This window comes from Myodes glareolus, chromosome 1, assembly GCF_982192425.1.
Source record: "Myodes glareolus chromosome 1, mMyoGla1.1, whole genome shotgun sequence".
Taxonomy (NCBI): Eukaryota; Metazoa; Chordata; class Mammalia; order Rodentia; family Cricetidae; genus Myodes; species Myodes glareolus.
In genome coordinates, this window is record NC_142026.1 from 129,115,457 (window position 1) to 129,143,246 (window position 27,790).

General features: G+C 43.3%; 1 protein-coding gene across 1 annotated transcript in view; it reads right to left on the reverse strand.

Moving 5' to 3' along the window:
* Window positions 1–27,790, reverse strand: part of Syne1 (spectrin repeat containing nuclear envelope protein 1) — a 477,339-nt gene that overhangs the window by 192,169 nt on the left and 257,380 nt on the right. Inside the window, exons 66-78 of the mRNA XM_087912026.1 lie at window positions 26,650–26,814; window positions 22,934–23,251; window positions 21,623–21,778; window positions 21,299–21,469; window positions 20,044–20,370; window positions 17,690–17,842; window positions 17,161–17,328; window positions 14,320–14,496; window positions 11,975–12,121; window positions 8,063–8,188; window positions 6,821–6,997; window positions 5,099–5,364; window positions 1,163–3,323 (exon numbers count right to left, since the gene is read on the reverse strand). Coding sequence (XP_087768152.1) covers window positions 1,163–3,323; window positions 5,099–5,364; window positions 6,821–6,997; window positions 8,063–8,188; window positions 11,975–12,121; window positions 14,320–14,496; window positions 17,161–17,328; window positions 17,690–17,842; window positions 20,044–20,370; window positions 21,299–21,469; window positions 21,623–21,778; window positions 22,934–23,251; window positions 26,650–26,814 — 4,512 coding nt within the window. The remainder of the gene's footprint in view (window positions 1–1,162; window positions 3,324–5,098; window positions 5,365–6,820; window positions 6,998–8,062; window positions 8,189–11,974; window positions 12,122–14,319; window positions 14,497–17,160; window positions 17,329–17,689; window positions 17,843–20,043; window positions 20,371–21,298; window positions 21,470–21,622; window positions 21,779–22,933; window positions 23,252–26,649; window positions 26,815–27,790) is intronic.

The window sequence follows — 27,790 nt, forward strand, 5'->3', positions numbered from 1 at the left end:
ATCTCCAGTCCCTCTGACACCAAATATAATGTTGCTATACTCGGTTGTTAAGGGAGTTTTGTAAGGGGGTAAAGGTCTGTATTTTTTTTAATTATGCCAACTGCACTAATCTGGACGTTCCTTAAAAAGAATGCAAACAGATCTTTTGTGTAAGCCAACCACACCCCTCCTGGGTATTTTCCCGAAGGATACGAGGTCAGCACAACACAGAGACGCTTGAACATTTACTGCAACACTCAACACTCTTCGTCATACTTGAGGGTCCAGCCATCGGAATGGATAAAGAAAATGTGCTATGCATAAGTGATGGAACTTTATTCAGCCATGAGAAAGGAGATGGTGTCATTTGCAGGAGAATGTGCACACCTAGAGTGTCATACTATGTGTACAGAGCCTAGATCTTTTTCTAAACTACAAACACACATAATGTGTGTGTCTATGACATGAGAATGAAAACGGACTAGAGAAAGACAGGAGACGAATGGGATGGGGGATAATGCATGGAAATGTCCTTAGGAAACCCAGGGCTATGTCCAGTGACTATATGTCAATCAAAATACTAAGTCAGTTGCAAAAAATGAAAATTTTCCCTTCGGTTGGTTTGAATCTGTTGCAGGCTACATTATCAAAATCATTTACTATCTCCCCTAAATATACATTATAAAAATCATTTATCTCCCCTAAATCTACATTATCAAAATCATTTACTATCTCCCCTAAAGGTAAGAAGAAAAAGGCACACTATACCAGTTTAAGTAAAATTATCCACTGTGGGACACATGAAAAGGACTGTACAATAAACAACAAAAATGGTCTTTGAAGTCACCATTGAGGATGATTTGATGAACCAACAACAACAACAAAAAAAGCAACGTCCAGTTGTTTGTTTTGTTTCGTTTTGTTTTTCTTTTTAGTTTTGTGTCTTTTGAGATAAGGTCTCTTGTAGCCCAGGATAGCCTCAAAGTGGTTTGTAGTTTAGGATGACCTTGAACTCCTAATCCTCCTGTTTCTACATCTCAAGAGCTGGAATTATATGCCTGACCCAACACACTTGCATAAAATAAAGCACTGGACTTTAAACACAGAACCAGCCCTAACCAGATTTTTCATGTGCTCACAGAGAGGCAGCCCGGAAAAGAAAGACAGAGCGCCCCCTACCGACCTGCCGGGTGCGCAGGGCTTCCTGCACATCGCCGTCCAGCTCCTTGAGCTCAGCCAAGGTGTGCTCCAGGTCTGCGGAAATCAGCTCCTTGACTTTGGCGAACTTCTCCTGCTCCTTGTGACTCAAGGCACTCATGATCCTCAGGCTAGACAGCACTTCCTCCTGGTGGATCTGGATCTTTCGGATCTCCTCCTGGATGTCCTGGAGGCTGAGGTCCAGGCACACTGGCCCACTGAGCTCCGCCTTCACCCTCCGAAGCCAGTCCAGGGAACGACTCATCTCCGTCTGGAAGTCTATGCTCTGTACCATTCTGCTCTCGCACTCCGTCACCATATCTCCGACGCGGGATGTCAACTGTTTCAGCTCCTCCTGCCAGGACTGGACCTGACCCTTGGCTTTCTCGTAAGCCGAGGGATCGAGGTGTGGAGTAAGATCTTCGAGGTGGACAGCCACTCGTTTAAGCAGAATCCCCGAGTCCTGCAGACTTCCCGCCAGCGAGTGGTATACCTTGAGCTTCTCCTCCGCGGGCAGCGTTTCCTCGTTCACTTTGGCCTGCTCTGTTTTCACGACTTCCAGTTGACTCTCCAGCTGTTGGCACATCTTTGCATGTTCTTTGTAAGCGCTGGTGGTGTCTTCTAAGAAACCGACCCTTTGCTCTGCTTGTCGCTTCAGCCTGTGATACAGGGCAGCCAGCTGTAGCATCTTCTCCGGCTGCCAAGGCTGCCCCGTGCTGCGAAAACTTTCTTTCTTCTGGTTCAGTTCATTCACGGCTTCCCCAAGGGCCACTACCTCACCCAGAAGGGCTCTGCAGGTCTCGTGAAGGGACACACTCTCCACAACGATCAGGTCTGAGGGCATTTTTCTCATCTTCAGGAATTGGTCTTCCAGTTCACCCAGAGACTGGGTTGTCAACTCTATCAAAGAAGCATATTCCTTTCGGGCCAGAATTGCTTCCTGGATTTTATAGAACTTGTCCTTAGCCAAGGCAACAATGACGTTGAATTGTTGGGGCAGAGCACTGAGTTTTTCACTGAGGTAGGAATGGTCAACTTCATTTAGTGATGGCAGCATGGCCTGCCCAGTCCTCTGCAGTGTGAGCAGAAGGTTCTCATACTCTGGAGATTGTTCTAGAATGCTCTGGTATTTGTCCAATTGTGCATGGAGCTCAACCTTCTCATTCATGAGATTGATTTCAGGAAATGTGATAATGTCTGCTTGTTTAAGCCAATGGCAGGCTTTATCAAAATCTTCTTTAAAATGCTTTCTAGAAACGAGGCTCTTCTCTAGCTCCTGCAAGCGGTGACTACATTTTTGCAAAACGGTGTCATAGACACTCTGCAACTCCTGAAGCTTCCCCAGCACTTCCGGCCTTTCTTGCTCTATTATACCTTTCATCAATTCACGGCCCTGTGCCCAAAGTCCGGTGACCTCATTTTGGTAAGTCTTAAGACTGGCCTGGGTGGTCTTACATGTTTTGATCTGCTTGCTCACATCGTCTGGAAGTAGGCAGATATATTCCCGGAACATGATCTTTCGCTCGTGTTGTTGGATTTGGCTGGTGGCCTGAAAGACTGCCATGAGGAACTGGGTTTTCTCAGACAAAGCCTTGTTCAAGTACTTCCTTCGCTGGCCCACTAAGTCACTGAGACAGTTCACGTGCTTCTGTGCATCCGAGAGTGCCTTGTGGATCACCTTCCGTTCATTGAGGCCAAGGTCAGCCATCACACGATCTGCATCCTTCATCAGGGACTTCAGGAGCATCTGCTTGGCCTCCAGCTCACTGCAGATGGCCAGGTGGTCCATGAGGAGGTTCTGAGCCATGTCGGGAGGCGGGCTCTGCTTCAAGGCCTCCACGATGTTGGGTTGTTGCTCTTCCGCCCACTCCATCAGCTCCTGGAATCTGGATTGTACCACATTTAATTCCTCCAAGTTGGTGACCGACACCTGGATTTTCCTTTTGACAAGGTCCTCGAGCTGAAACCAGCGTCGCTCCAAGTGACTGGTCTGTTCTTTGACCAGCTCTCTGTCATCCAGACTCAGGTGCTCTATCAGTTTCTGCTTGTGGTCTTTCAGGTCTTCAATGGCATTCTTCTTCTCCTGCAAGGCCAAGGCTAACTTCTTCAGTGCCTCCAAGTGGACAGCTGTGCTTTCTGCATTGGATCTGTACACGCACAAAGAACACAAGAGCAAGTCAGTTCCTTGCCCTCTTAAATGACATTTCAGTATTTTCATTAGGTGGGCATTCATAGCTTAGATTCACCATGACTGATTCAGATAATGGCTGACCAACAAAGTTGTTGGCATTAGGAATCAAGCCTCATCCAGCCCTTGAATCAGACCAAGATGTCTATGTGCCTCTCAACTCTCTTTTTTTTTTCCTCTCAACTCTTATTACTAGACAATGCTGCCTTCCAATCACACTTACATGTGTATTTTAGCTTTCCTTGGCATTTATAATCTATGTGGTGTTACAGATAGAAAAACACAGCTCTACTGCCACACAAAAATAGTGTTTAATGCAATAAATAGTAATAGTAGTATAGTCTTTTTGTTGGATCAAGGTATAAATGGTAGAGTAATAGACGGCAGGATCTAGAAGGTATAGCTAATGACCCAGGAGCTGTCTCGATGGACTTGGTTGTTTTCATGTGTCTCTGTACTTTGATATGAGAAAAACTTTTAAGTAAATGTGTGATTTAAATCATTACCCTCTTCATTACAAAGCCCAGATGAAAAAGCTGGATCTTATAGTCTATTGAATTTGCAGGTGATCAGTTCTGAAGTATGAGAAATAAGGCTTGTTGGCATTATGATTGCATTTAGTCTTAGATACATTATGTTTAAGGTACCTATAAAATTAATGTAAGCCAAATATATGGGGAGATTTGGCTGATAATACTGCATTTATTTAAAAAAAAGCAAAGGGTTGAGCATCAAGAAAAAGTAAAAATGAGAAAATGGTATGCTAAAATAAACAAACTGCAAACCATCACCATGATCTACCTTCTTCTAGAACAAATTTGGCATTTTGTATTGTAAAAACATAGTAGGTCATATAAAAAATTCATTTTTTAGTAATTATAGTGTTCAAAAGCATTGAATGGTTTCATATAATATAGTAGTGTGTGTGTGTGTGTGTGTGTGTGTGTGTGTGTGTGTGTGTGTAGAAGGCAGACACTTAATTTTTAAGAAATAAAAGCCATGAGGGACTCAAGGACCAGACATCTCAAAGGGTATAATTTAACTGAATGGCAGAATAATTCTCTAGAACATGACTGATGTGGATTAAAACTGATATGTCCCCCATAGGCTCATGTGTTTGAACACTTAGTGCCCAGTTGGTGGCGCTGTTGTTTGGAGAGTTGTAGAAGTCAAGCTTTGCTAGAGGAAGCAGGTCACCAGAACGAGCTTTGAGGGTATATAACCCAGCTTGTTTTCCATCTGCTCCTGGCTTTCTGTTCCAAGAAGCCATAGGACAGACACATCCCTGCCACTGTGGAGATGCCTAGCCCTTCATCTTCTCTCTACGCTGGACTGCATTCCCCTGAACTCTGAACCTAAATAATACCTGGTCAGAGCAATAAGAAAAATATGTTATACAGTGACCAAACATGACTAAACTACTTGGAATATATGTAGCTCAAGGACTTGACAGACTTGCAAAGAAACTTCTGGGCCATGGAGGTTCAAGATGAATCCACTCTGAAGTCATGGATGGCAATCAATGACTGATAGTTAGGGTGATGACATTCAGTTCTTATCTCCAGAATAGTGTCTGAGACCACAGACAAACACATTTTTCTTGCTTTTTGCTAATTAGTGTTAAATTAAACCAGGAAGCTCCCCTTCCTATGACTGCTCAACATTAGGATCTTAGTGATATTCTGCCAACTTCTAACTCAGGATTACGGTGACCCACTGGGTGAGTTCTGCTACCTGGCCAGGTTATCCCATTCTGTAGTAAACTTTTCAAGAAAGGCTTCAACAATCTCCATGTGGTCGTGGTAATGGCTGCTTCTCTGAAGGTCCTGTTCCCTCTGCGCACACAGCTGGTCAGCCTGCAGGCAAAGATCTTGCCACTGGTCATTCAGGTGGCTGATTTCCTTGTGTTCAGGAGATTCCTGGCTCTTTGTCAACAAGTTCACCTTCTCTATGATGGTGCTGATGGAGGCCTGTTTGCTCTGCAGCTGCGTAGCAAAATCCTGAGGATGACAATGTAAACAGGCTGAAACACAGATGCATTACCTTTAAATATAGTTAAAAAAGACAGAAAATTTGAAAATCACCATTATTTCTGGTGAACATTAATTCCCAACTGAGGAAGAATAGAGGAACTTGGATACTTCCTTCCTTGCTTTGTATTGTTTTGAGAAGAATGGACAAAATCTAAAAGTGTGTTTCCTTGAGGTAAGAGCTTAATTTTCTCAAAATAGATTGCATGAAAAAATGTTTAAGCCAGGCAGTAGGGGTGTACACCTTTAATCCCAGTGCCTGGAAGGCAGAGGCAGGTGGATCTCTGTGAGTTCCAGTCCAGCCTGGTCTGCTGAGTGAGTTCCAGGACAGCCAGGGCTACACAGAGAAACCCTGTCTCAAAAAACAAAGACAAAAACAAAAAACAAACAAATAAAAACCAACAAAAGAAACTCCTTTTAAATTAAAAAAATAATACTTTTTATGGAAAAAGATAAATTTAATTCAGGATCCTTCTATTCTTTTAATTTTGTAGTTACAGATAGTAGTTACAAATAGAAAATATAAATAACTCAACATCAAAGAAAACGGTCGGTCTTAAGGGTTCTTTAAAATATGATCCTCTTCCCACTCAAACTAGTATTCTGATAACAGTTCTTGAGTATATACATTATAAATATTATAAATGAGATTTCCGCTGGGTTTAAATTAATTGTATATGAGGGCTATACATTTAACAAATGGGTTGTTATAGCAATAAACAATAGTTGTATAGAAATAAAAATCTGAACAATGGCTGGGCGGTGGTGGCGCACGCCTTTAATTCCAGCACTTGGGAGGCAGAGGCAGGTGGATCTCCGTGAATTTGAGACCAGCCTGGTCTATGGAGCTAGTTCCAGGACAGGCTCTAAAGCTACAGAGAAACCCTGTCTTTAAGACAAAAACACAAACAGAAAACAAAACTGAACAATAAGACCTCGTGTTTGTAAACAGCTGTTCCTGGTTCTGGAGGCTAAAGGTCAGCAGTGCCCCAGTTCTGTAGGCTAAAGGTCATCAGTCCCCCAGTTCTTCGGGCTAAAGGTCATCAGTCCCCCAGTTCTATAGGTTAAAGATCACTGTGGTGCCTGCCAACAGTGAATGTTCCTATGAAAATGGCCATGTAGAACTCTGAGACTGTACATGAAATATTAGTTATTTACTTACTGGGACAGGGTCTCACTACATTCCCTGGGCTAGTCTTGACCTCCTGAGCTCAAGCCGTTTTCCTTTTCTAACCTTCAAGTATGGTGGGCTACAAGTGTGTGTCACTGTGTTCAACCTATGGTTGTTTGCTGTCCTTAGGTGGCTGTCCTGGTGTCTGAGGGCTCACAAGGCCGGGGCATACGGCAATGAATGTACGGCGTCCATTGTATCTTTTGCTTTGTTCTTGGCCTCCCTCATGCCCCTCGGGCAGATGGTAGTTCCCACCTTAACTTGAGAGACCATGTTCTGGGCGAGATTCTGCTCCAGCTCCGCGTGCCTCCTCTTCATGTTCTGCAGCTGTTGGTCAGCGTCCTGCAGGTAAATCCAGAGCTCGGCCTTCAGGTGCTTGATCTCCTCCCAGCCCTGAGTCAAGTTCTGGGCGTGGACCAGCCTTTGTTCAATCTGGAGAAAGCACAGTGAAATGCCATCAGTTCCCATCTCTGCTCGGTTGACTCAGAGTTGTGGGCTGTCAGGGGGTCCGCGGGCATCGTGCATACACTGCACTCAGCTAGACCAGAAAAGTGCCTTTTTATTTGTGCAGAGAAAAGCAGCCTTCCTTTAGGCTTAAGAGTTCTAAAGAATGAAAACATCTAAGCGTTCTCCCATGTGATTTTAATCAGTGATGTGAAGATCCAAGAAATTGGAACAGTGTCTGAGATCAAAAGCCGCCCCAAGAGCTTTTCCCATCCGGCTGAGCAGTAGATACATTATTTGACTGGTAAATTGGGTTGGAGTAATGAAAGAAAGGCTTACATCTCTAGCATGTTTGTCTTTTCATCTTATAAAACTCTTGAAGGTTTGATTTTTTTTTTCAAAACAGGGAATCATACAGCCTAGGGTGGCCTGGAGGTCCTGATAATCCTCCTGCTTCAACCTCCCAGACCCCGCGCCAGTTGTGGGATCACAGATGGCTCCACACGGCTCCACACTGCCTTATTAATGTTTCTGACTGTCCTTCAATCTGCTTTGCTGGCTTTGGGAGGTGTATAACTTGTTTTGTTGTGTCTATTTAAGATACTTAGACGCTATCACCTTTCTGGAGTATTTAAGCACTAGCTCATGGCAGGCCTGATACAAAGAAGCGAGGGCAGGCAGTTTCCCAGGTTGAGTGTTACTTAAAGGAGAAGGGTGTGAGAGAATATGAAAATAGCAAGAAGCTGGTCATTAGACTGGGGATGTACAGATGGCAGGGGTTGAGGAGACTGAACACGGGGGTTGAGGAGACTGAACACGGGGGTTGAGGAGACTGAACAATTCAGCTGCGATTCCACTACATTAGTACCCATTTCCATGTTCATGATGGCTAACACATTCGTATAATAGTTCATCATTATGACCTAAGAGGATTACAGCAGGACTAGACCAGGAAACATTCTCTTTAAACCTGACAGCCTTCGAAGAAGATCTGAAGAAGAGAACATACTAAACAGACAGTTTGCTGCCATCATGCAACTCTTTTGTTTTTACCAGCTGTTCTGTTTGCTGGATGTCTTTGGCGGTGTTTTTCACTGAGGAGTCTGACAAGTCACACATGGAGCAAAGGAGATCCAAGTAGGTCCTTGCCTGCTCTTGCAGAGCTCTGGAGTGTTTGACCTGAAAAAAAGAAGAAGCGGTTTGTCAGAGTCAATGAGAGGGGCGCACTGTTGAGGTAGCAAACTGTGTGGTTGGGAGCATTTTATTGAAAGTTCAGACGCCGTCTTGCTTTGCCAGTATTTTCACCACCATCCTGAAATATATCTGTGACTCATGGGGAGAATTCCAAACACACTGGCGGATCTGTCTGTCCACCATCTGGTTTGCATTATAATTAAAGCAGTCTGCATGGTCTGGGAGAGGGGAAACCCAAGGCTTGTCTCCAGTCTTTCCAGATTTTTCGCAGCATTTGCGTTTCCTTTCTATATCAGGAAAAGAAGTCACAGCCTCGTCTCCTCTGCTCATTCACATGCTGTGTGCATCATGGAGACGAGACCACAGACCGGGTGAGCTGAGAAGCTTCGTTGGAGTGATATGGCTGGGGTTCCTTCCTCAGCAAGAAGTTCATAACCTGCTCTTTCCTTGATCACATTCCAAGAGCGGCTTATGCGAGTAGATTTTTTTTCTCATTTCTTTATAGAAACACAGAAACATGGGTCTCTTTGCAGAGGCAGATCATTGAGGAAAAATACATTTTAGATACTGGGTATAAAGTAGTCAACATAATACAACGTAGGCCATCATGGGACTGGCATTCTTCTAAGGACAGACAAGGTAATACGTCCACAGATATTTAGCGCAGTTGTGCTAAATACCCTGTGGGAAAGAAAAGGTGAACACGGGATTATATGGAGAAAGCCCTGTGACTCCACAGCAGCGTATTTCCAATCCCATTCTGGTTTCTGCCTCTACTCAACCGTCTCCAATCCCAGAGCCATGGATGACTGAGGCAAACAGCTCTTCGAGGGGAGGTCTGTCCTGTACACTGTGGGAAGCTCAGTAGCATCCTTAGACTGCACCTGCTCAGAACCAACAACATCCCAACCACTATTAATCATGGCGTCTGACTATGTGCTTCATCATGGCTGAATGGCCCTGGGGTTGGAGGGTAATTTGACGTCACCCAAGTCTAGACCACCGCTCCAGTCTCAGCAGATTTTTAAAAAGTAAACTCTTTGCTACCTCAAGTCTCCCTTTGTTTGGCCAGTTGTGATTATAGCCTATTTGATGCTGAAGGATAATGGGATGGCATTGGAAGAGTCATGACCAGGCCTTGGCCTGAGAGCTGCTCTTACCATGGAGTGAGCAGTCTACAGAGGACACAACGGAGAGCACGGACCTGTCTGCTTCTCATGTGGATATAAGAAATACTGGTCTACTTCCCACCAAGTATGAAGCAGAGCCTTGGGTATCCATTGGGCAAAGTGACTGGTCGTTCTACCAATCAGTAACCAGTGTGAGCAGCATCACCCCGCGTCCTGCGGACGCCAGCCTTGACCCGTGTCCCAGACAGATGAGCATTTAGAAATGATAAGAGAATAAACTGTCAAGAGTTGAGTTTTAAAAATACTTGTAATTTAAAGGACAATGATTTACATTGTGATTAATAAAGCTATTTTAACCCTAACCAGTAGAGACAGTTGTAAATGATCATGGCTAGCATTAACTTCCAAGACAAATCAATCTGGCATACTTTTCTCATTTCTCCAATTCCTGTCCCATGCCTTATAAAAACAAGTAACTCTGAATGGGATTGAATCATTGTGCCAGTCTCTTATGGTCACATGGTGAGTTGCTGGTATGTGTTTACAGAGTGCTTGCTACAGGAGAGGGTATTAGAGGGTCAAAATACAACTTGGGGCCACATTGCAGATGCTGGTCAAAGCCTAACTCCAAATCTGCCTCTGTGTGGAGTCCTCAGTAGTGGGGTGCTCCAGCCCCACGTCTGCTCTGTACTAGACAACTGTGAGAGGCCTGTACAGCTTGGCACGAAGACAGCATCCAGCAAGGAAAACATTAATGAGTTGAAACAAAACAAACAAAGAAAGAACAGAAAGAAAACTGACAAAACAAAATTCCTTCGTCTTCAGTGTCTCAGATCCAGATGGTCCATGGCCTTGAATCCTCTTCTGTGGCTACTTTCAAGGAGGTGACAGGCATACAGAAAGGCTGCGAGAGGGCAGTGGGGCACAGAGCTGCACTCTCAGGAACCTGAGCAAGATTAGTGGGGGCCTCCTGGTTAGCACAGCGAATCCTGCCCTGTTCTGGCAGAAGGCCATTGTGAGAAACACTTTATTGGTGGGAACACAGGAGAAATATTTACTTTGGATATTAAATATTTACATCCATAATAAAGGCCCACACAGAGAAGGAGTGACTCAAGGAAGCTTACAGTGGGAAAAAATGTGGACAAGGGATTTGATGGAGACGTAACGTTCTGCCATGAAGCAGAGTGAGGGAACTGAGGATCACCGCGTTAAGCAAAACAAGCCAGACTAAGGGGGACGAGCATCATGGTTTTTCTCATACATGTAATTTAGAGAATGGAAAAGCAGACTTGAGAGCAAATGTGGGCTGTTAGGAATGAAGGGGAGCAGGGGAGGGGTAAGAGAGGACAGAGAAGGTGTAATCTGAGGATCTGCAAGAATGCCATGAGGGACCTCAAGGCTTCATGTCATTTAATACGCAATACAGACTGTAAAATTGAAGAACTCAGAATATAAGTAGCCTTTAATTATTTTTTCTTGGCTTAAAAAAAAGGCATATTTTTTTTTCTGATATGGTGCTTTCCAAAATATGATGTGTGCACTGATGGGAACATTTTCATGACTTAAACAGCATAAATCATCTAAGCCAGTTCACACTAGAATGGAATAAAAAGGCACTTTCTCTATGGACTAAATGAGCAAGGGTATTATATTGATCTCTGAAGTAAGAAATTTTAAATTTTTAGTTGATCCCATTGATTCATCTGGCAGTCATAACATTTACAACCAAATTCCTCTATTTCTCACAAGATTTGCCCTGCATGTTAATCTGCTAAGCCCAAAGGTTTTAAAATATTTCTTCATGTCCTAAGGAAGTTTCTGTAGCATAATTATAAGCCCACAGATTAATATTAATATGCAGTAAATTCCTTTCATGTGGCAACAGTTAGCATTCCCTTCATCATCCATTCCGCAATCCCTTCCTAAGCACCTCGTTTGTGGAGAAAGAAAAACAACCACGGGGGAGGTCAGCATTGCTTCTCTGTTTACAGCTCAGATTCTTTTGTGAGATGGCATTTGGATTTCAGCAGAGTTCAGAACTACATGCACAGCCGGCCCTTTAGCCCGAGATTCTGTACCCACACGCTCGTCCACTGAGAGCATTGAAGGAAACCAAAATTGCATCTGTTGTGAAGATGCACAGACATATTTCCTCATCATGGTTGCCTACACAACTTCATAGCAGCTATTTCATTTTTGTGAGATTATATTGCATGAAGTGTTCAAAATAATCTATAGAGGGTGTGAAGAAGCTGGGTAAGCATGGGTAAGATCATCGCTGATATCAAACACAATTTCCAACAAGGGATTGAACACCTGCATATTGGGGTACCCACAGGGTCCCTGAAACCAACTCCTCATGTGTGTCGAGTAAGAGCTGTACTTACAAGCATTGTTTCACACAGGAGAGAACTCAGGCTCGGAGAAATTAAGTGATGGAGACAATAGCCACCTACTGATCAGGTCTTAGAGTTGAGCTTTGGTAACGGACAATATTCTGTCTATTCCACAGGTCCCCTGCCTGTGTTAGAACACAGACTATGAGGTCAGGCTTCCCTGATCCTTTGCTGCTCCTGGAATCTGGCAGAGTAATGAATGAATGACTCATAAGGAAAATAAACTTCCCAGACTCTACTACCTGCTTAACAGCTTCTGCCCTGCTCAGAGGTGGCTGTGGGCTGGGCTTCAGGTCTGGCTGAACTGCAGAGATCCATGCCTGGCACTGCTGCAGGGTGTCTTGCCGGCTGACATGCTTCTGAAGTTCATATTCCAAACTGCGGTACACCTGAGGTAGAATGGGGCCAAGATGTCAGAGTTGACGTCTGTCTCTACTTGAATAAGCATGAGGAGCAGGCAACTTAAATCCTCAGGACTCCCTACTACTATGTACATCTAACATGATCAGAAATGTTCCAAAATTTGATACAAAATTCATTGGACACAGTCCACTTTATAATTTCTATATCCATCCACATATAACAACGTCAGATATGACAGATCCATTGTTCATATAAGGAATAAAATGTGTTAGAGTACATGAAGTCATTGAAATAAATAAGAACATAAGCCAGAGGTTCTCGAAGCTTCTCTCTGTATTATAAATAGTGGAGTTTTGTTTAAACTAGGAGCTAAAAATAAAAAGCAATGATTCACCATTTTTAAAAGACAACCAAACTTCTCTAACTCTGATGCTTTTGCTAGGAATAAATAATATACACAGAGAAGTGGAGGAGTTTGAGACACACATTCCACCATGGAAACTGTACTCAGGACCAGGGGCTGGAGCGATGATCTGATGGTTGAGAGCAGTGGCTCTCCCAGAGGCCCCAGGTTTGGTCCCCAGCACCACAGGACTGCTCATAGCCATTTGGAATGCCAGTTCCCAGGGGCTAAGAGCCCCTTCTGCTCTCTTCAGGGACTGTACACATTCATAGTGCAATGTACATTAGGGCAAAACACTCATACACATAGAATAAATAATCTAAAAAAATTTAAAAGAACAATTGAGATTCATTTATATATGTTTTTCTGATATGACTATTCAGTCAATTCATTTCCAATCGTTTGATCAACTTGGCTACCTTGGTCTATAAAATGAGCTCGAGGTAGGCCAATGTAACTTAGTATGTCTTCATTTTAAAAGAAAAAAACAAAAAAGGTGAATTTTTACAGTCTAAGGAACCAACGGCATTGTCTACAATTCCTGTTATTTCTCTTATTATAAACACAGATCAGTCTCTCTTCCCAGTGTTTCCAATTAGTTCCTCCTGGCCAGCCCAGTGTAATACTTTAAAAACAGAATCACTTGACATGATTTAGAGATCACAATAGCTGGGATGGCGATATGCACTTTTAGTTCCAGCACTCTGGCGGGAGAAATCGGCAGATCTCTGAAAGCTGGAGGCTAGCCTTGTCTACATGGTGAGATCTATGCCAGGGTGAAAGAGCAAGACCCTGTCTCAAAAACAACACCAAACCAAACAAAGCTCATCACCACCACCACCACCAAAACAACCAAAATCAAAATAATAAAAACCAATGCCTCTAACAATAGAAATCAACTTGCTGACAATACTAGTTATTATTAAAAGAACAATTCTTATTTATTGTAGATCTATTTCTATGGCATCGAGAATGCAGTTTTGTGGAAATAAACCCATTAAAGTACAATCCAAAACTGACAAGGACTTACTTCATATTTCCAATTTTTATTCAAGTGCCCAAAAATATTCAGAGTAGAAAACTCGGCCTCCAAATGTTAAAAATTAATGAATGGTGAGAATGAAAATGCATTTATTTTAGTGCTTCAGAATAAATGGCAAACTATGGAGAGTTTTGATTGTGTGTGAAAAAAAAAACCAGAAATAAAAACTGCCAATATAAGTTTTCTGTTTGCTTGCTTTGAGACAAGGTCCCACTTTGCAGCCTAGCCTGGCCTTGAACTCTTCCCATCTATCCTGCCTCAATCTTCCAAGTGTAGGGATTCTAGGCAAGAGTCAATGCACCCAATTTACTGAACAGCTTCTATCTTTTGTTTTGTTTGAGACAGGTTATATGTCACCCAGGCTGACGTGGAACTTGCAGTGTAGTATAGTATGGGTGACTATGACCTTCGGGTCCTGTGACCTCTATTTCTACAGTGCTAAGATCACAGACATAAGACACCACTCTTGGGTTATATGTGCTGAGGATCAGAACCCGGGCATGGTGCACACTAGACAGACATGCTGCAAAGTGAGCTACATCCCGAGCCTAATATGTTTTCATAATTAATCCTTTCTTTAAAGGATTGGATGAAAATGGACATCTAATTTCCAAGCTTCCTCACATGGAGCAGAGGCCCGACATGCTTGTTTGGTTGTGAACTCTGTCTGCTTACGAAACACCAAAACCACTCTAAAGATTTAGGCATTGGCCCATTTTTTTGAAAACCCAGCCTTCCTCTTCAGTTCGTCACTGTGGGGAAGCCTCCACAGCACTCACCCTCTGCGCTGTGCTGCAGATGGCCGAGTAGCTGTCCTTCGTGCCCTGCAGGTGAGCTTGCACGCTCTGCTTCTGCTTCGCTTGCAGGTGGTCTGGACACTGGCCAATCAAAGTGTCACCTTTGGTTTTAAGGTCATCCAGGCGGTCTTCAAAGCCTGCTATTTCTTCCATCATTGCCTGCAACAGAAGAGGTAGAGAACTCCCAGGATTCCGTCTCCAGCTTGTGACAACCTCTTTACTGAGCATCGAGTTTAACATCTCATTTCATTGTCTAGCAGAACTTTTAAAAGAGTTTTGTGATTTATCTTGGTGATATGTTAGGTAAAAAAAGCAAATGAGTATTTCAGGAAGCCGCCAATGGGAAGAGTGAATGAGCTGTGGATCAGTCACATGACAGTGAAGTGACTTTAGGACTACAGTGTGTGCACAGGTGGCCTCAGAGAGGCACTTGCTACGACCACACAGCCAGGGTCAAAGATGTCCACCCGTGTGTCAGATCTGTCCGTTAGAACCTAGGCATAGTTTTTTGTTTTTGTTTTCTTTTTTTAACCTCAGGCGATATATTATTTAATTTACTTACTGCTCTGGCTTCTGTAATGATACAATATATAATGTATACCCAATAACATTTAGATGAATAAAAATAACTATCATGCTTATAGTTAATTGTCCACTGTAGTCTGGAAATTGTAAATAAGCCATTGGCATGCAGATGAGGGACTAAAGCCCAGAAAGGTTGTATCAAAGTAACCTAGCAGTAAATAACCAAGCGTTCCAGTTTTGGACATGTCCTTCTGGACTTCGGGCCCTACAACTCTTTTCATATTCATTATCCAGTGAGCATGCTCACAGATTGTTCAGGGGGCGAGAAGCAAGCTTGCAAAGGAGGCTAGAGACATTATAGGTCGCAAGGGGCACATTTCAACACAAGGGTGCCTGGGGAGATGCATCTCTACATAATGGAATCACGGTTGGGCTCTTAGGGATGCTGCATCTTCCTTTGTCCAGTGGGCTTGGATGAGTGGATATTAAACAAAAGTGGAAACCACTTTTGTCTTCAGTTTGAAACTGATGTATTATATCCTGGGCTAGAGAGAGAGGGAGAGAGGGAAAGGAGAAGGAGAGGAGAAAGAGAGAAAAAAAAATCACTTTCTAGATTCCTGCAGGGTTCCCCTCTGCATGCTGTGAATATCATTGGTTAATAAAGGAACTACTTTGGGCCTATAGCAGAGCTATAGGGGAACACAGCTAGGTGGGGAAAACTGAATGGAATGCTGGGAGAGAGAAGGAGGATTTAGAGAGAAGCCATGTAGCCCTTCTGGAGGAAGATGCCAAAACTTCACCTAGTAAGCCACTGCCACTTGGAAGTACACAGATTAATGGAGATGGGTTAAATTAATATGTAAGAGTTAGCCAGTTAAGAAGCTAGAACTAATGGGTCAAGCAGTGATTTAAATAATACAGTTTCTGTGTGATGATTTTAGGAATAAAGGGCTGAGAACTAACTAGCAGCTTTCTTACTATAGGTTAGTATATGTATTGGTTAGTCTTTTGACATCATGACACAAGCTAGGGTCATTTAAGAAGAAGGAACATCAATCGACAAAAATGTCTCTATGAAACTGGTCTCTGGGAAAGTCTGTAAGGCATTTTCTTGATTAATGATTGATGTGGGCGGGCCCAGTGTACTATGGGTGGGGCCACTCTGGGGCAGGTGGTCCTGAGTTGTACAAGAAAGCAGCTGAGCAAGCCATAGCGAGGAAGGCCGCAGTCCGCATCCTCCATGGTCTGTTTCTGTCCCTGCACTGAAATCCCCACCCTGACTCCCTTTGTGAGCCGTAAGGTGTAATAAATCCTTTCCTTCCCAGGTTGCTTTTGGTCATGGTAGTTACCACAGCAACAGGATGCAAAATAGGAGAGCATGTTTTTGTAGCCTGCCAATATCAGCACAATAACTGTTTGTCCCCCATCCATGTTCTGAGCACATCCGGCCCCACTTAGCTTCCAGGATCAAATGAGACCCAGCATGTTCAGAGAAATCTGGTCATAGATTAGTAGTTGATTTTCTGCTCCTATTTGTGAGGTGAAATTTTCTTCCAGCAAAGAGGCTTATGTCTTCATAGCACACCACAGGGTATTGATTTACATCATAGATAATATTATTTCTCCTTAAGATCAGAGTGGGCCATTCCATAAAATGGTCCACATGCCATCTGTCAGCAGTATGTGTAATTACCAAGAACACAGACCTGCAAAGATAAGAATGTCTGCCCTCAATGTTGCCTTTTGTGGTTCACAAAGAGCTTTCACGAATGCCATTCCCTAGGGTTTCCAGCACAGTTACGAGGTGAGACAAGATTAGGACAACCGCCCCAGAGAGGCTCAACTCCCAGTTAGGAAGGATATGTGGCTGGCCTAGACTGCAGACTGACTACCAGTTCTGTGTTCCATGGCTGGCATGTGTTTCTAAAGTAGAAGGAATCTCTTTCTTTGCTAAATGATCCATGCAGACTAAATTTCAAGACAAAAAAAAAATCTATGAGCTCAACAATGTGCAACGTGTTCAGAAGCCGAGTGCTAAGAGCTGAGTAATCTTTACTCTCCCAAGGATCAAGTTCAATGGCTCTAAATTGTGAGCTGCACGTGAGGCTCACATGAGGTTCTTGAAGCACAGTCATAATTCAGAGCTGCACTTGAAGACACACATGTTCACACATGCATATGCACACGTGTGTACCCACATGTATGGGTACACGTGTGTACCACATATGCACAGACACATGCAGACACATACACAGTGGCAGGGCCGTCAAAGCCACCGTGTGCTGAGGGTAGCTGTACCTTGTGGTGGGCAAGCTGCTGGGTAATGGTCTCCAGGCTGCTGGCCTCCAGAAGGTCAGGGGCCACCAGGCGGCCGGACATCTGCAGCAGCCACTTTTCTACCTCTTGGAGTTCACTGTTGTAGTCTTCGTGGTCTCGGACTTTGGCTTCCAGATTGACGACATGCTCCTGCAAAACCAGGCCTGTGTCAGAGTTGACTTTTGAGCCTAAGACCGACTCAGAATTGTGCTATATCTAAAAATGTCTAAGGTAACTCGGAAGCTAGGCAAGCATCCGAAAACCACCAGGATGGGGCAAGGATGCAGCTTACAATGTACGGATAGTGTAGTCAAGGGCATGGGCTCCATCCACACAGCATCTAATAGGAAATGAACTACGTAGAAAACCATCAGGAATGGAAAAATCAGCTGTCATGCTATATAAGTGCCTCTGGCCCATGCCAGTCCTCAAAAGTCTATAGTAGAGGGGACAGAAGCAGGCTTTGTCACCTCCTGGGCAGTCAGCACGCTCAGTGCCACCCCCTCCTCACCTTTCCCATGCTGCAGAGGTCTTGGAAGTCACTTTGAAGTTTCTGTATCTTGTCCTTTAGCGTCTGATCCTGTACCAGTTCCAAAAGTGCCTCACCCTTCTCTCGCACCGAGTTCACAGACGGCTCGTGGGACAGCACCATTTGTTGCAGTGACTTGAGTCACAGAGACAAAAAGGAAAAGCAGCCATCTCATTGGGGTGACCAAGAAGAAATTACACAGGTGACTGTGATAGCCATACCACCACCTACCTCAGAGAAGGATCTGGCAAATATTTATTGACTCAACGAAGTACAAAGCATTAAAAAGAGAATACTTTGCCATAGCTTGTGCTTTTTTACATTATTATAAAAAGGGGGGAAAACACATGTACTGGCCTTGCATGGAGGAGAAAAATAGAAAAATTGTCATTTAGCAAAACTGAGCACAGCTCATATTCTACCTCCAACTTCATTACTTTCTATAGCAACAAATGTCAACAAAAGGGACCATCTTTCAGTTCAGAGAGCATGACGTCTGTTGCAGCTTGAGTTAGAGTGGGACCTAGGTAGAAAACGCCCAGCACTTGCTGAGACAGGTTCAAAACATACTTAACTACACTAGGAAATCAATCTGAATTGGGGGAGGAGAGGAGGGAATTCTCATGAGTACATCTTCAGCGTCAAGCTGTCAGGCCTGGAGGGGAGGCCAGGCACAGCATCGTAGCTAGAAATGCCAGTAGCTCCTGGAGAAGCAGTTTGGGGGTGAGCCTGTATACTGTCATTCCTAAAGACTGTTGCTAAATCCTTAAGGGCCATTTAGCAAACCCTGAAGGCCTACAACTTTGTCAAGGTACTGAGTTATTTGTCATTAATTTGACACACACACACACATATACACACACATGCACACACATGTATGTATATGTATATATGTGTATACAAACACACCCATACATATGTATACATGTCTTTCTATCTTGATCTATGCCTGGTTTTTAGTTAAGTGGACAGAAATGTTTAAGGCATCTGTGACAATACATTACATGTAAGTGGAAGGCAACTTTGGTGATTATTTTGAAAGTCTGAGCAGGTGAAATTTCTAACATTCTCTACCTGTTTATATCTCCTCTGTATCTCTAGAATGTATTACTGATCCTCCAGAAACTAAATTCCCTGGTGTTTACCTGTTGTAGAATATTATTGTAGGGTGTGTTGCTTTTGTTGATGCTGCTTTTGTCTAACACTGAGAAGCTGTGTCACTGTGCCTGTCTGAAACACCTGATGGTTGTAATAAGGCACCGAACAGCCAATAGCGAGGCAGGAGCAAGGATAGGCAGGGCTGGCAGGCAGAGAGAACAAGGAGAGGAAGACATGTGGAGCCAGCCACACAGCCACACAACCAGTCACAGGGTAAGAGTGAAAGTAAGAGAGACAGAAGTAAGGAAAGGAAAAAGCCCAGAGGCAAAAGGTAGTTGTGGGTAAGTTAAGAGAAGCTGACAAGAAACAAACCAAGGTAAAGCCATCACTAAGAATAAGCCTCAATGTGTGATTTATTTGGGAGCCAAAAGAGAAAAAAAAAAACAAAGAAAAGAAAAAAAATCATACAACATTCCTTCTAATTGGTCCGTTAGAAGTCATTGTCTTTAAACCATGCTATCTCATTTTCAATTTGCTGTGAGTCAAATTCTAGGACTGGGGAACCAAAGAAAGAACCGAAGTGACCACCTGGGATAGATGTAATATCAGTGACCAAGGTCACATTTGAGAATCATGTGGTCGAGCTACAGGGAAAAAAACTTGCAAAAGTATCTCATAAGATTTTTAAGCTGATGAGTTTATGGTGGGCTCTTCAGCTACAGGATTGGGAGTTGAACACCCTTGAGAAGATCCATATATCTGTATCACAAAGGTATGTTTATTGATTATATTAACTTTTGAATATTAGCCCCTAATAGGAAGAATCATGCCAAAGTTGTATGTTTGCCAACTATAGTGGGGAGAAGCCATGTATCCCTACTGGAGACAGATGCTGGAAACTTTACCGGGTAATCCACAACTTCATGGCAATACACAGATTACTAGAGATTGGTTAAACTGATATGTCAGAGTTAGCCAATAGGAAGCTAGAGCTAATGGGCCAACCAGTGATTTAAATAATATAGTTTCTGTGTGATTATTTTGGGTCTGAGCTGCTGAATGGCCGAAACAAACATGCAGCCTTATTACAACACTATAGCTGCATAAACCAGAAGCAAAGAGGATATATATGGATACCCTTCAGCCCCTGTGTGGGTGAAGACTTTGGAATAGACTCTCTCCCATTCAGTCCTTGCCTGATGTGCACACACATGTGTTAGTAAGTCGCAAGGGTCTACCTTGTATTTGGATAGCTGCGCCTTTTTCTCATACAGTTCCATTTTGGGTTCTTCAGGCGTGTGCAGGATTTCCTGGTATTCTGCCATCCACCGGGTCAGCACTTTGCACTTATCTGAGAACTCTTTGGCCAGGTGAAGGCCTTTCTCCAGGCTCACGTGCTCCTTCCGCACAGTGCCAGTCAGGTCCTTCAGCTGTTCCATGTAGCCATGGATCTCCTTCCTCAGTTCCTCAGCCTCATTTTCCTCCAGGAACCTCACAGCCCTCTCCCCTTTCTCTCGAGCTGATTTCAGCAAACTGTGGCCCTTCTCCATGTCTTTTAATAAAACCTGAGAAAGAAAGCAGGTTACTATTGCTGTAGAATGACCAAAAGCAACTTGAAGAGGTAAGGGTTTATTTCACTCGGTTCTGTATAACAGGAACTCAAAGGAGAAAGGGCAGAAACCAGGAAGCAGCAACTGATGCTCAGCCTACTGTAACATAAACCCTGGACCACCAGCCCAGGATGGCACCACTTAGAATGCGCTGGGCTCTACCACATTGATCACTAATTGAGAAAATGCCTTATAGTCTTGCATACAGGTTATTTTCTCCATTGAGATTCCCTCATCTCAGATGACTTTAGCTTGTGTTGATATAAAACCAGACAGCACAGAGCAAATGCAGTGTGGATCTTTCTTTCTTTCTTTCTTTCTTTCTTTCTTTCTTTCTTTCTTTCTTTCTTCCTTTCTTCCTTTCTTTCTTTCTTCCTTGAAAATAAAGGTTTTCAGATTCTATTTGGAATCATTCTGTAGTCCCTCAAAATAAGTTTGTGAAGTTTTTTTTTTCCAGGTTGGACCTATCAAGGAATCTGAAATTCCTTTCTTTAATTCAACACAGGATTTAAATCGTGATCAATATATCATTTTCAAGTCAGAGACTTAAAGAGGAATCTGATGTGTCTTTTATCCTCAGCAAACTTTCATCCCAAAAGATTTTATTTTCTAGTCTGCCAATACACCTAGATGTGAGTTTAAGATCTAACCACCAGGATTTGTCAACTTAAGACATGGTGGACAGTTGCCCATGGGCCATTCATGAGACTATGCCTCACACATGAGTGGAATCAGCTTTGGCCTTAAAGCATGTATAACCATATTTGGATTAAAATGATGAGTTGAGGGCCATAAGCAGCTTGGAGTCAGCTTCTAGATCTACCCAGTGGAAGAGGATCATGAGGGGATGAGGGAGGTTGGAGCCAGAAGGATGTCTGCCTACCTCCAATGTCTTCAACTTCTTCCCCATCATTACTTCGTCGACTTTATCTATCTTGGTAGCCACATTCTTGAAGTTTTTCTGAGTGGAGACATACCAATCTGAATAGCAACTGAGCGATGATTCGGTTTCCTCCAGACTCTGGATTTCTTCTTCTAAGAATTTTATTTGCTCCTGTGAAAGCAAAGAGAGATTGAACCATGGATGAAAGCCCCAGGGCCAGGGCCGATGTGGACCATCAGACATCTTCAGTAGGAGCTGGTGAAGACCGCCTAGGCTCAGGATGTCAGCTGTCTCTTGTAAATGCCAGGGGAGGGGGCAGCTCACCAACACTTGGAGCAGCAGGGCCTGGTAGCGGGAGGTCAGCTGGGTGGCCTGGCTGCCCATCCTGCTGCTCGCATGGCTCTCCTCCAGGATCTCCTGTGCTCTGCTTCCCACCTCCTCAACTTCATCTCTGTGCGCTGACAGGTCTTCATGCCACTTCTGCAATGACATCAGAACCAGAGGAAAAGGAACTCAGTCCTGGACAGTCTTAAATCGGACTGACGCTGTATGTACCGTCTGAATGGAACATGATTTGCACATGTGTTTATGAATATATGTATTCTGAGATTCAATTCCAAAAATGTGTCGAATATAATCTCTGTGAAAAATTATGTTACAACAATGTGATAATGGTTGTGTATCTATAACTCTCAGCACCTTCCTTTAAACACCAGATCCTGTGGTGTAATGATTAATGCTCTGGACTCTGAATCCAGCGGCCTGAGTTCATGTCTTGGTGGAACCTGTTCCTCGAGGAGACCTGGTCAGTTATCCCCATCAACTCAGACTATGAAACCCAATATAAACAGACTGCCCATGTGGGCTTCCACATTTCCAGGGCTGTGCTTCACTTTTCACCTCCCTTAGTACGTTATACTTTGGTTCAAACGCCTTTTTAAAGAGTGTCTCACATCTTCTCTTGCAGTTTAATCAATTTTAAAATATTAAAATGGGTAATGACAACAAATTATCAAGGCCTATAAATTGTTTTGACTGTGTGAAAGGAACTTACATAAAAATTAGAAAGAAGCTAGTTATGAATTACTAACTTGTGGAACTGTATAAGATCCCTTTCATATCATAATCATAATTGTAAAAGATTGTTGTTTCCGTATTTCTATAATGGAAATCAGCAGACACGGAAAATGGATATGATGGTTTCACAAAACTGTATTCTATTTTAAAATTTTCATGTTTTTAACATTTAGTGACTAATGTGTGTGCACTTGTGTGTGTGTGTGTGTGTGTGTGTGTGTGTGTGTATGTAGGGCAGAGGACAACTTTAAGGTGGTTCTGTCCTTCCCGTATGGCTAGGGACCAGATTCAGGTAATGAGGTTGTGCAACAAGCACTTTTACCTGCTGAACCATCTCACTGGCCCAACACCAAAGTATAACCTGTCCAAGATGAACCTAAGAAGTAATGGCTGCGAGGAGAACCATTTTATTTATCTTAAATGTTCTAGACCAGCATAGTGGAAACTCGGAAGACATCCACCTCAGACAGACAACTTCTAAGTGTTTCCATGAAACAAACTACAAGCTCCGCAAGGTAATCTGCTTTGACAAGGCTCGGGGACTTCCCGGGATTGCACCTTCATCTGAAGCAACTGGATCTCCTTGGTGGATCGGCTACTCTGGCAATCACTCCTGACACTGATTTTGTCCTCCATTCTCTTGAGCCATTCATCCACTTGCTGGAACTTCTGCTCCATCAGTCTCAGTTTGTTCACCACACTGTTGAACTGCGTCCGGGTCTCGGCCAGTCTGTGCTGGTAAACCTGCCAGTCCTGACGGAGGGATTCCAACACTCTGTCTTCTGCCTGGGGGATGCCCGATGGGATCACATCCTCCCGGGTGTGCAGTACCGAGTTCAGCAGGGCCTGACCCTCTGCACAGCGCACTTGAAGCTCCTGCGGGCAAAAGGGCATGGGCATCGTGACTCACTGATAGTTCACAGCAGTCAGTAGATCTCAGCTAAACCATCTTGGGCCAGCTTGTAATTCACATGTGCTTTCATTCTGCACTACTAAACAATGCATACCTGTATCTCTAACAGTGAACATTGCCTTCCTCTGTCTGGAGAAAGAGCCTGAAAATTTCCCAATTAAAATACAAATAACCACCAGGTAATGGTGGGGCACACCTTTAATCCCAGCATTCATGAGGAAGAGGCAGGCAGATCTCTGAGTTCGAGGCCAGCCTGGGCTACAGAGTGAGTTTCAGGACAGCCAGGGTTATTATACACAGAAACCCTGTTTTGAAAAACCAAAAACAAACATAAAATCAAAATAAATAAAAAATAATGATTCCCTGTTAAGTTTTTGAAATTTGATTTTTGTTTTAGCTTTAGGCAAAATCACTCATGAGAAAAGTGATATTGCTTAAAACAATAAGTCAGGCTTATTACATCTCAGCATCTGCTTACACAGCTTTCAGGGCTGGTGGCTTTGGCATTAAACGGACACTACAGTTACTGCTGAGAAAGGAAGTGTGGATCCTCTTCATGGCAAAGGTGGGAGTCCTTTCCAGGTTTATGCTCTAGGGACTGTGGTGGCCCAGAAAATTTGGACCAGTCCCCTTTGTAGGCATGTAGACTTAGGAGGCTGAATCATTACATCAGCCTTTTAGGTGCTCCTATATTCAAATATATTCTCTTGACTACAGTCTAAGCCCCAAAGAGTCACCCTAAACAAATGAGTGTGAACACATATTGAATAGCATACATTGCTTTTTTATAGAAAGATATCTTTAACTATTTTGACAAAATGGTATTATATACTTTAAATTCTAGCCATAAGAAATCAATGTGTGTTGTTGAATGATATGATTATTTATAATAAAAAGAAGTATGTAAACCACTACCAATGACATTAAAGGAAGCCATGCACTCAGCCAGAATTGACACAACACTCACACAAACATGGAGGTTTTCTTTGAAAATTCTTTCATTCTTTTTCAAGGTGATGTTGTATAAATTCTCTATAATTTGTGTGCATATTATTCGTGCAAAGGGGCCTGAAAATAAATGCCTTAGGTTTTGCAGGACTTTGGGCTGTGCTATGATTGTGTAACTCTGCTAGTGCAGGACCCATCGAGCCATCGACAAGGTCAATGAGTGTGGCTGTGTGCCAATAGAACTTCCTTAAAGCACAGACACTGTGGCCATGAGCTGTAGTTAACTGATACCTTCTCTAATTTATTAATCTCAATTTATCTCCTTTTCCAACTTTTATAAAAATAGTTTTATCTAGTATATGTCATCATTCTACTAAATAGATTCTCACCGATCCGAATATATGAAGTATTTATGCCAAACAAAAGCATAGCTTGATATTTAAGTATGGATATATGTTCCATGACTTGAATTAGACCTCAGTTTATATAAAGTAATCGGTGCCTATGGTTTACAAAATTGTGGCTCTCCTAACTTCTAGTCTTTATTTGCTTTATGAATTTATCAGTGAAGTACGGCTTTCTTACTTTTCATTTAATCTCACTATGTGGCATCAGAGAGGCTGTCTTGTGCTTGATGTTACCTAGTAACAAACTCCACACCACGGGCCATGGGTGGGAGAACGTAAGATCCTGGAGTGACCCTGTCTTGTAGCCATGTAGCAGGGGTTACAGTGCTCCACTTCCGTTTCCTGCCACAGCCTTCCTCCTTCCTCTTCAGTGTTTGTGGAGACATAAGTCAGACAATGTAGAAGAAACATATGGGTAGCAAGGGCCTGGAGTCTGAGCCGCGCTAATCTGACTTAATACACTTCTAACCCAAACAAGAGAAGCATATAGGCAGGAACTTGCTGGTTCAGTTCATGCACAGCCGCTTACAGAGGTCGTCATTTGCTTCCCAGGGTGTCTGGCGTGTAGTGAGAAGGAGCTATTTAAGGACACAAAGTCAGCTGCTTGCAAGTGAATCGTAACAGCTGTTGGGTGTCGGAAAACCTGCCTGCAGTCCCTGCAATCAGGAGACTAAGACAGGAATATCCTGAGCTCAAGGCTAGACTGCGCTGTATACCAGAACCCTGCTTCAAACGATAGTGTGCATATATACATGCATGTCCACATATATGCACCGACTAACTGCCAGGCCTGTAAGATCTCACAGATCAGAACACTTATTATTTAAAAGGCATGGCAGAGGAGACTCTGTAACTTGTATAACTTCTGCTGTTTGTTATCTAGTATCTATTATCTTTAAGTAAGATAGTTTCTTCTCATTTAATCTTCACAGTTGTGTTGAGGAAACCGAGTGAGAGAGCTTCTTTCGCGTCTGAGGTTGCCTAGTACCAGGTCGCACAGAGAAGTAGAGTCCAAGTGTCCTTACCCCAACCTGTTTGCTTGGCATTGCACAACACTTCTTGAGATTCAGCAGTAGGTCATGGGAAAACCCTGAGAGGCTTTGCTTCTCCTACTCATCCTAGCTGTAGGCATAGCTTCTGAGTCTTGAACCAACTCTATTTGGGGCCCACAGCATGCTAAGAAGTTCTAGAACACTCGCCAGTGGGCCATGGGGGTGGTCTTATCAGTCCCAGTTCTTTATTCTTTGCTCCTAGAAGCCTTTTCCTGGAGACCTTCCCGACTCTGCCTAACCCTGCAGTTATGGCTGATTAAGGGTTCAGAGCTGCCATAAGTTCCCTTGCATTGATCTATTACTGTCTTTACCTCATTGTATATAATAATGTACTCATGGGTTTGCTTTCCTCGCTAAATGTATGCAATTAATGCCCAAGCCATCTTCACATGCTGTTGCTTGTGAAGGGTTTGCTTTGTGTTCGGTGTTGAGTAACTAACTGAAGGTGTGAATAAGGTTGAGGGCTGTTGACCACTGTGCCCACCCTATCTGCAGTGTCCAGAGGATCCACGTGCCCCCAGCTATGCTGATTTCTTCTTGAATTCTTAGCCAAGTCCCACACCCTCCAGAGTGCTAGAGGTTTTGATTGGAGCCAAGTAGCTACAGATCATGCAATCAGTTTCACCCAGGGCCTGCAATATTTCGTTGGTGCTCGCTGTTTTATCCTTCATCTGACACTGTCCTTTTGAGAGCAACAGGCAGGTGTTTTTGTTAGGCAACACCATGCACTAGCTCAGTAGCCACCCTGGTAGCTGAATGAGTCCTCCAAGAGCTGGTTTTGTTGCTTTAAATTGCCTAACAGGTGATGGGAGCTTGAACGTTCCAGACCAAGCCTTCCCTTAACTGAACGTGTATCAGCTCTCTGTTGGAGCCATGGTCACATTCACTTCCCATTGTTTGAAATTATAATTCCATTTTCATAGACAGGGATTCTTGGATTTCTGATAGAGTTACCTGGAGATCCCGCAATGCTGTCTCATGCGTGTGGCTGTCACCTTCAAGGGCCGAGCATTGGTCAAGCTTCTCTTGTTCTTGCCCCAGCCAATTTTCAAACGTCTTCAGGTCTCTCTGATACTCCTGGTGAAGGCGAACCAGCTTTTCCAACTTCGTTACTGCTTCCTGTGATCAGTATTTAAAATAGTTAAGAACGAAACATATCACTGAACGCAGAATTCACTTTTGGAGTTACATTTTCTTTAACGTGTGTGTGTGTGTGTGTGTGTGTGTGTGTGTGTGTGTTGCACACATGCTACTCAATGCCTGTGGGGGTCGGAGGATAACTTTTGGGATTCAGCTCTCTCTTTCCAGTGTAGGGATCTGGCTCAAACTCAAGGTGTCAGGTTTGGTGACAAGAGCCTTTGCCAGTTGAAACATCTTGTCAGCTACATTCTTGAAATTTTAGAACAGCATAATTATAAGCTCATTAGAAAAATGAGTAATTTCCCTTTTAAAAAGAACCTTTAAGCAGCTGGAGCCGTGGCTCAGCGGCTAGAAGCGCCTAACGCTCCGCTCTATAGTGCCAGGGGTCGTGGGTTCGAATCTCGCCTGGTGATCACGATATCGATAGCGATACTCGATCAATCAATCGATCGATAGTTGTTATTGATACATTGGGGAAAAAAAGAACCTTTAAATCCCCAATACAGAAAGAGGACACAGTTTAGGGCTGACAGGGAATGAGGTTAATTGAAGGTAAATACATTCAAAATATAATGTATGAAATTCTCACAGAACCAATAAAAAATAAACAAGAAAAAGGAAAAACTTGTATGTCTCTCTAAGGAAAAAAAATAACAAAATATAAAAACAAATACTTAAGCCTGGAAAGATCTCGAAGATCACTGTGAAATAACCACCTGGGCTGTGAATTTTCAATGTTAGTGGTCACGCCAAAAATGAAGGGACTTTACTTTTCTTAAAAATTCAATTAGCAGTGAAAACCGAAACAGTTACAGTATGTCTTAAGTGAGAGTTAGGAGTTGGTGGGCCTATTTTCCTGGACTTTGTCTAATAATGGAGAATGGGCTCCTGAAAGGTGTCATCACTGTCCTTGGGAAGCCTAGGTGACAAACGGTGAAGGTTTCCATTGGTTACT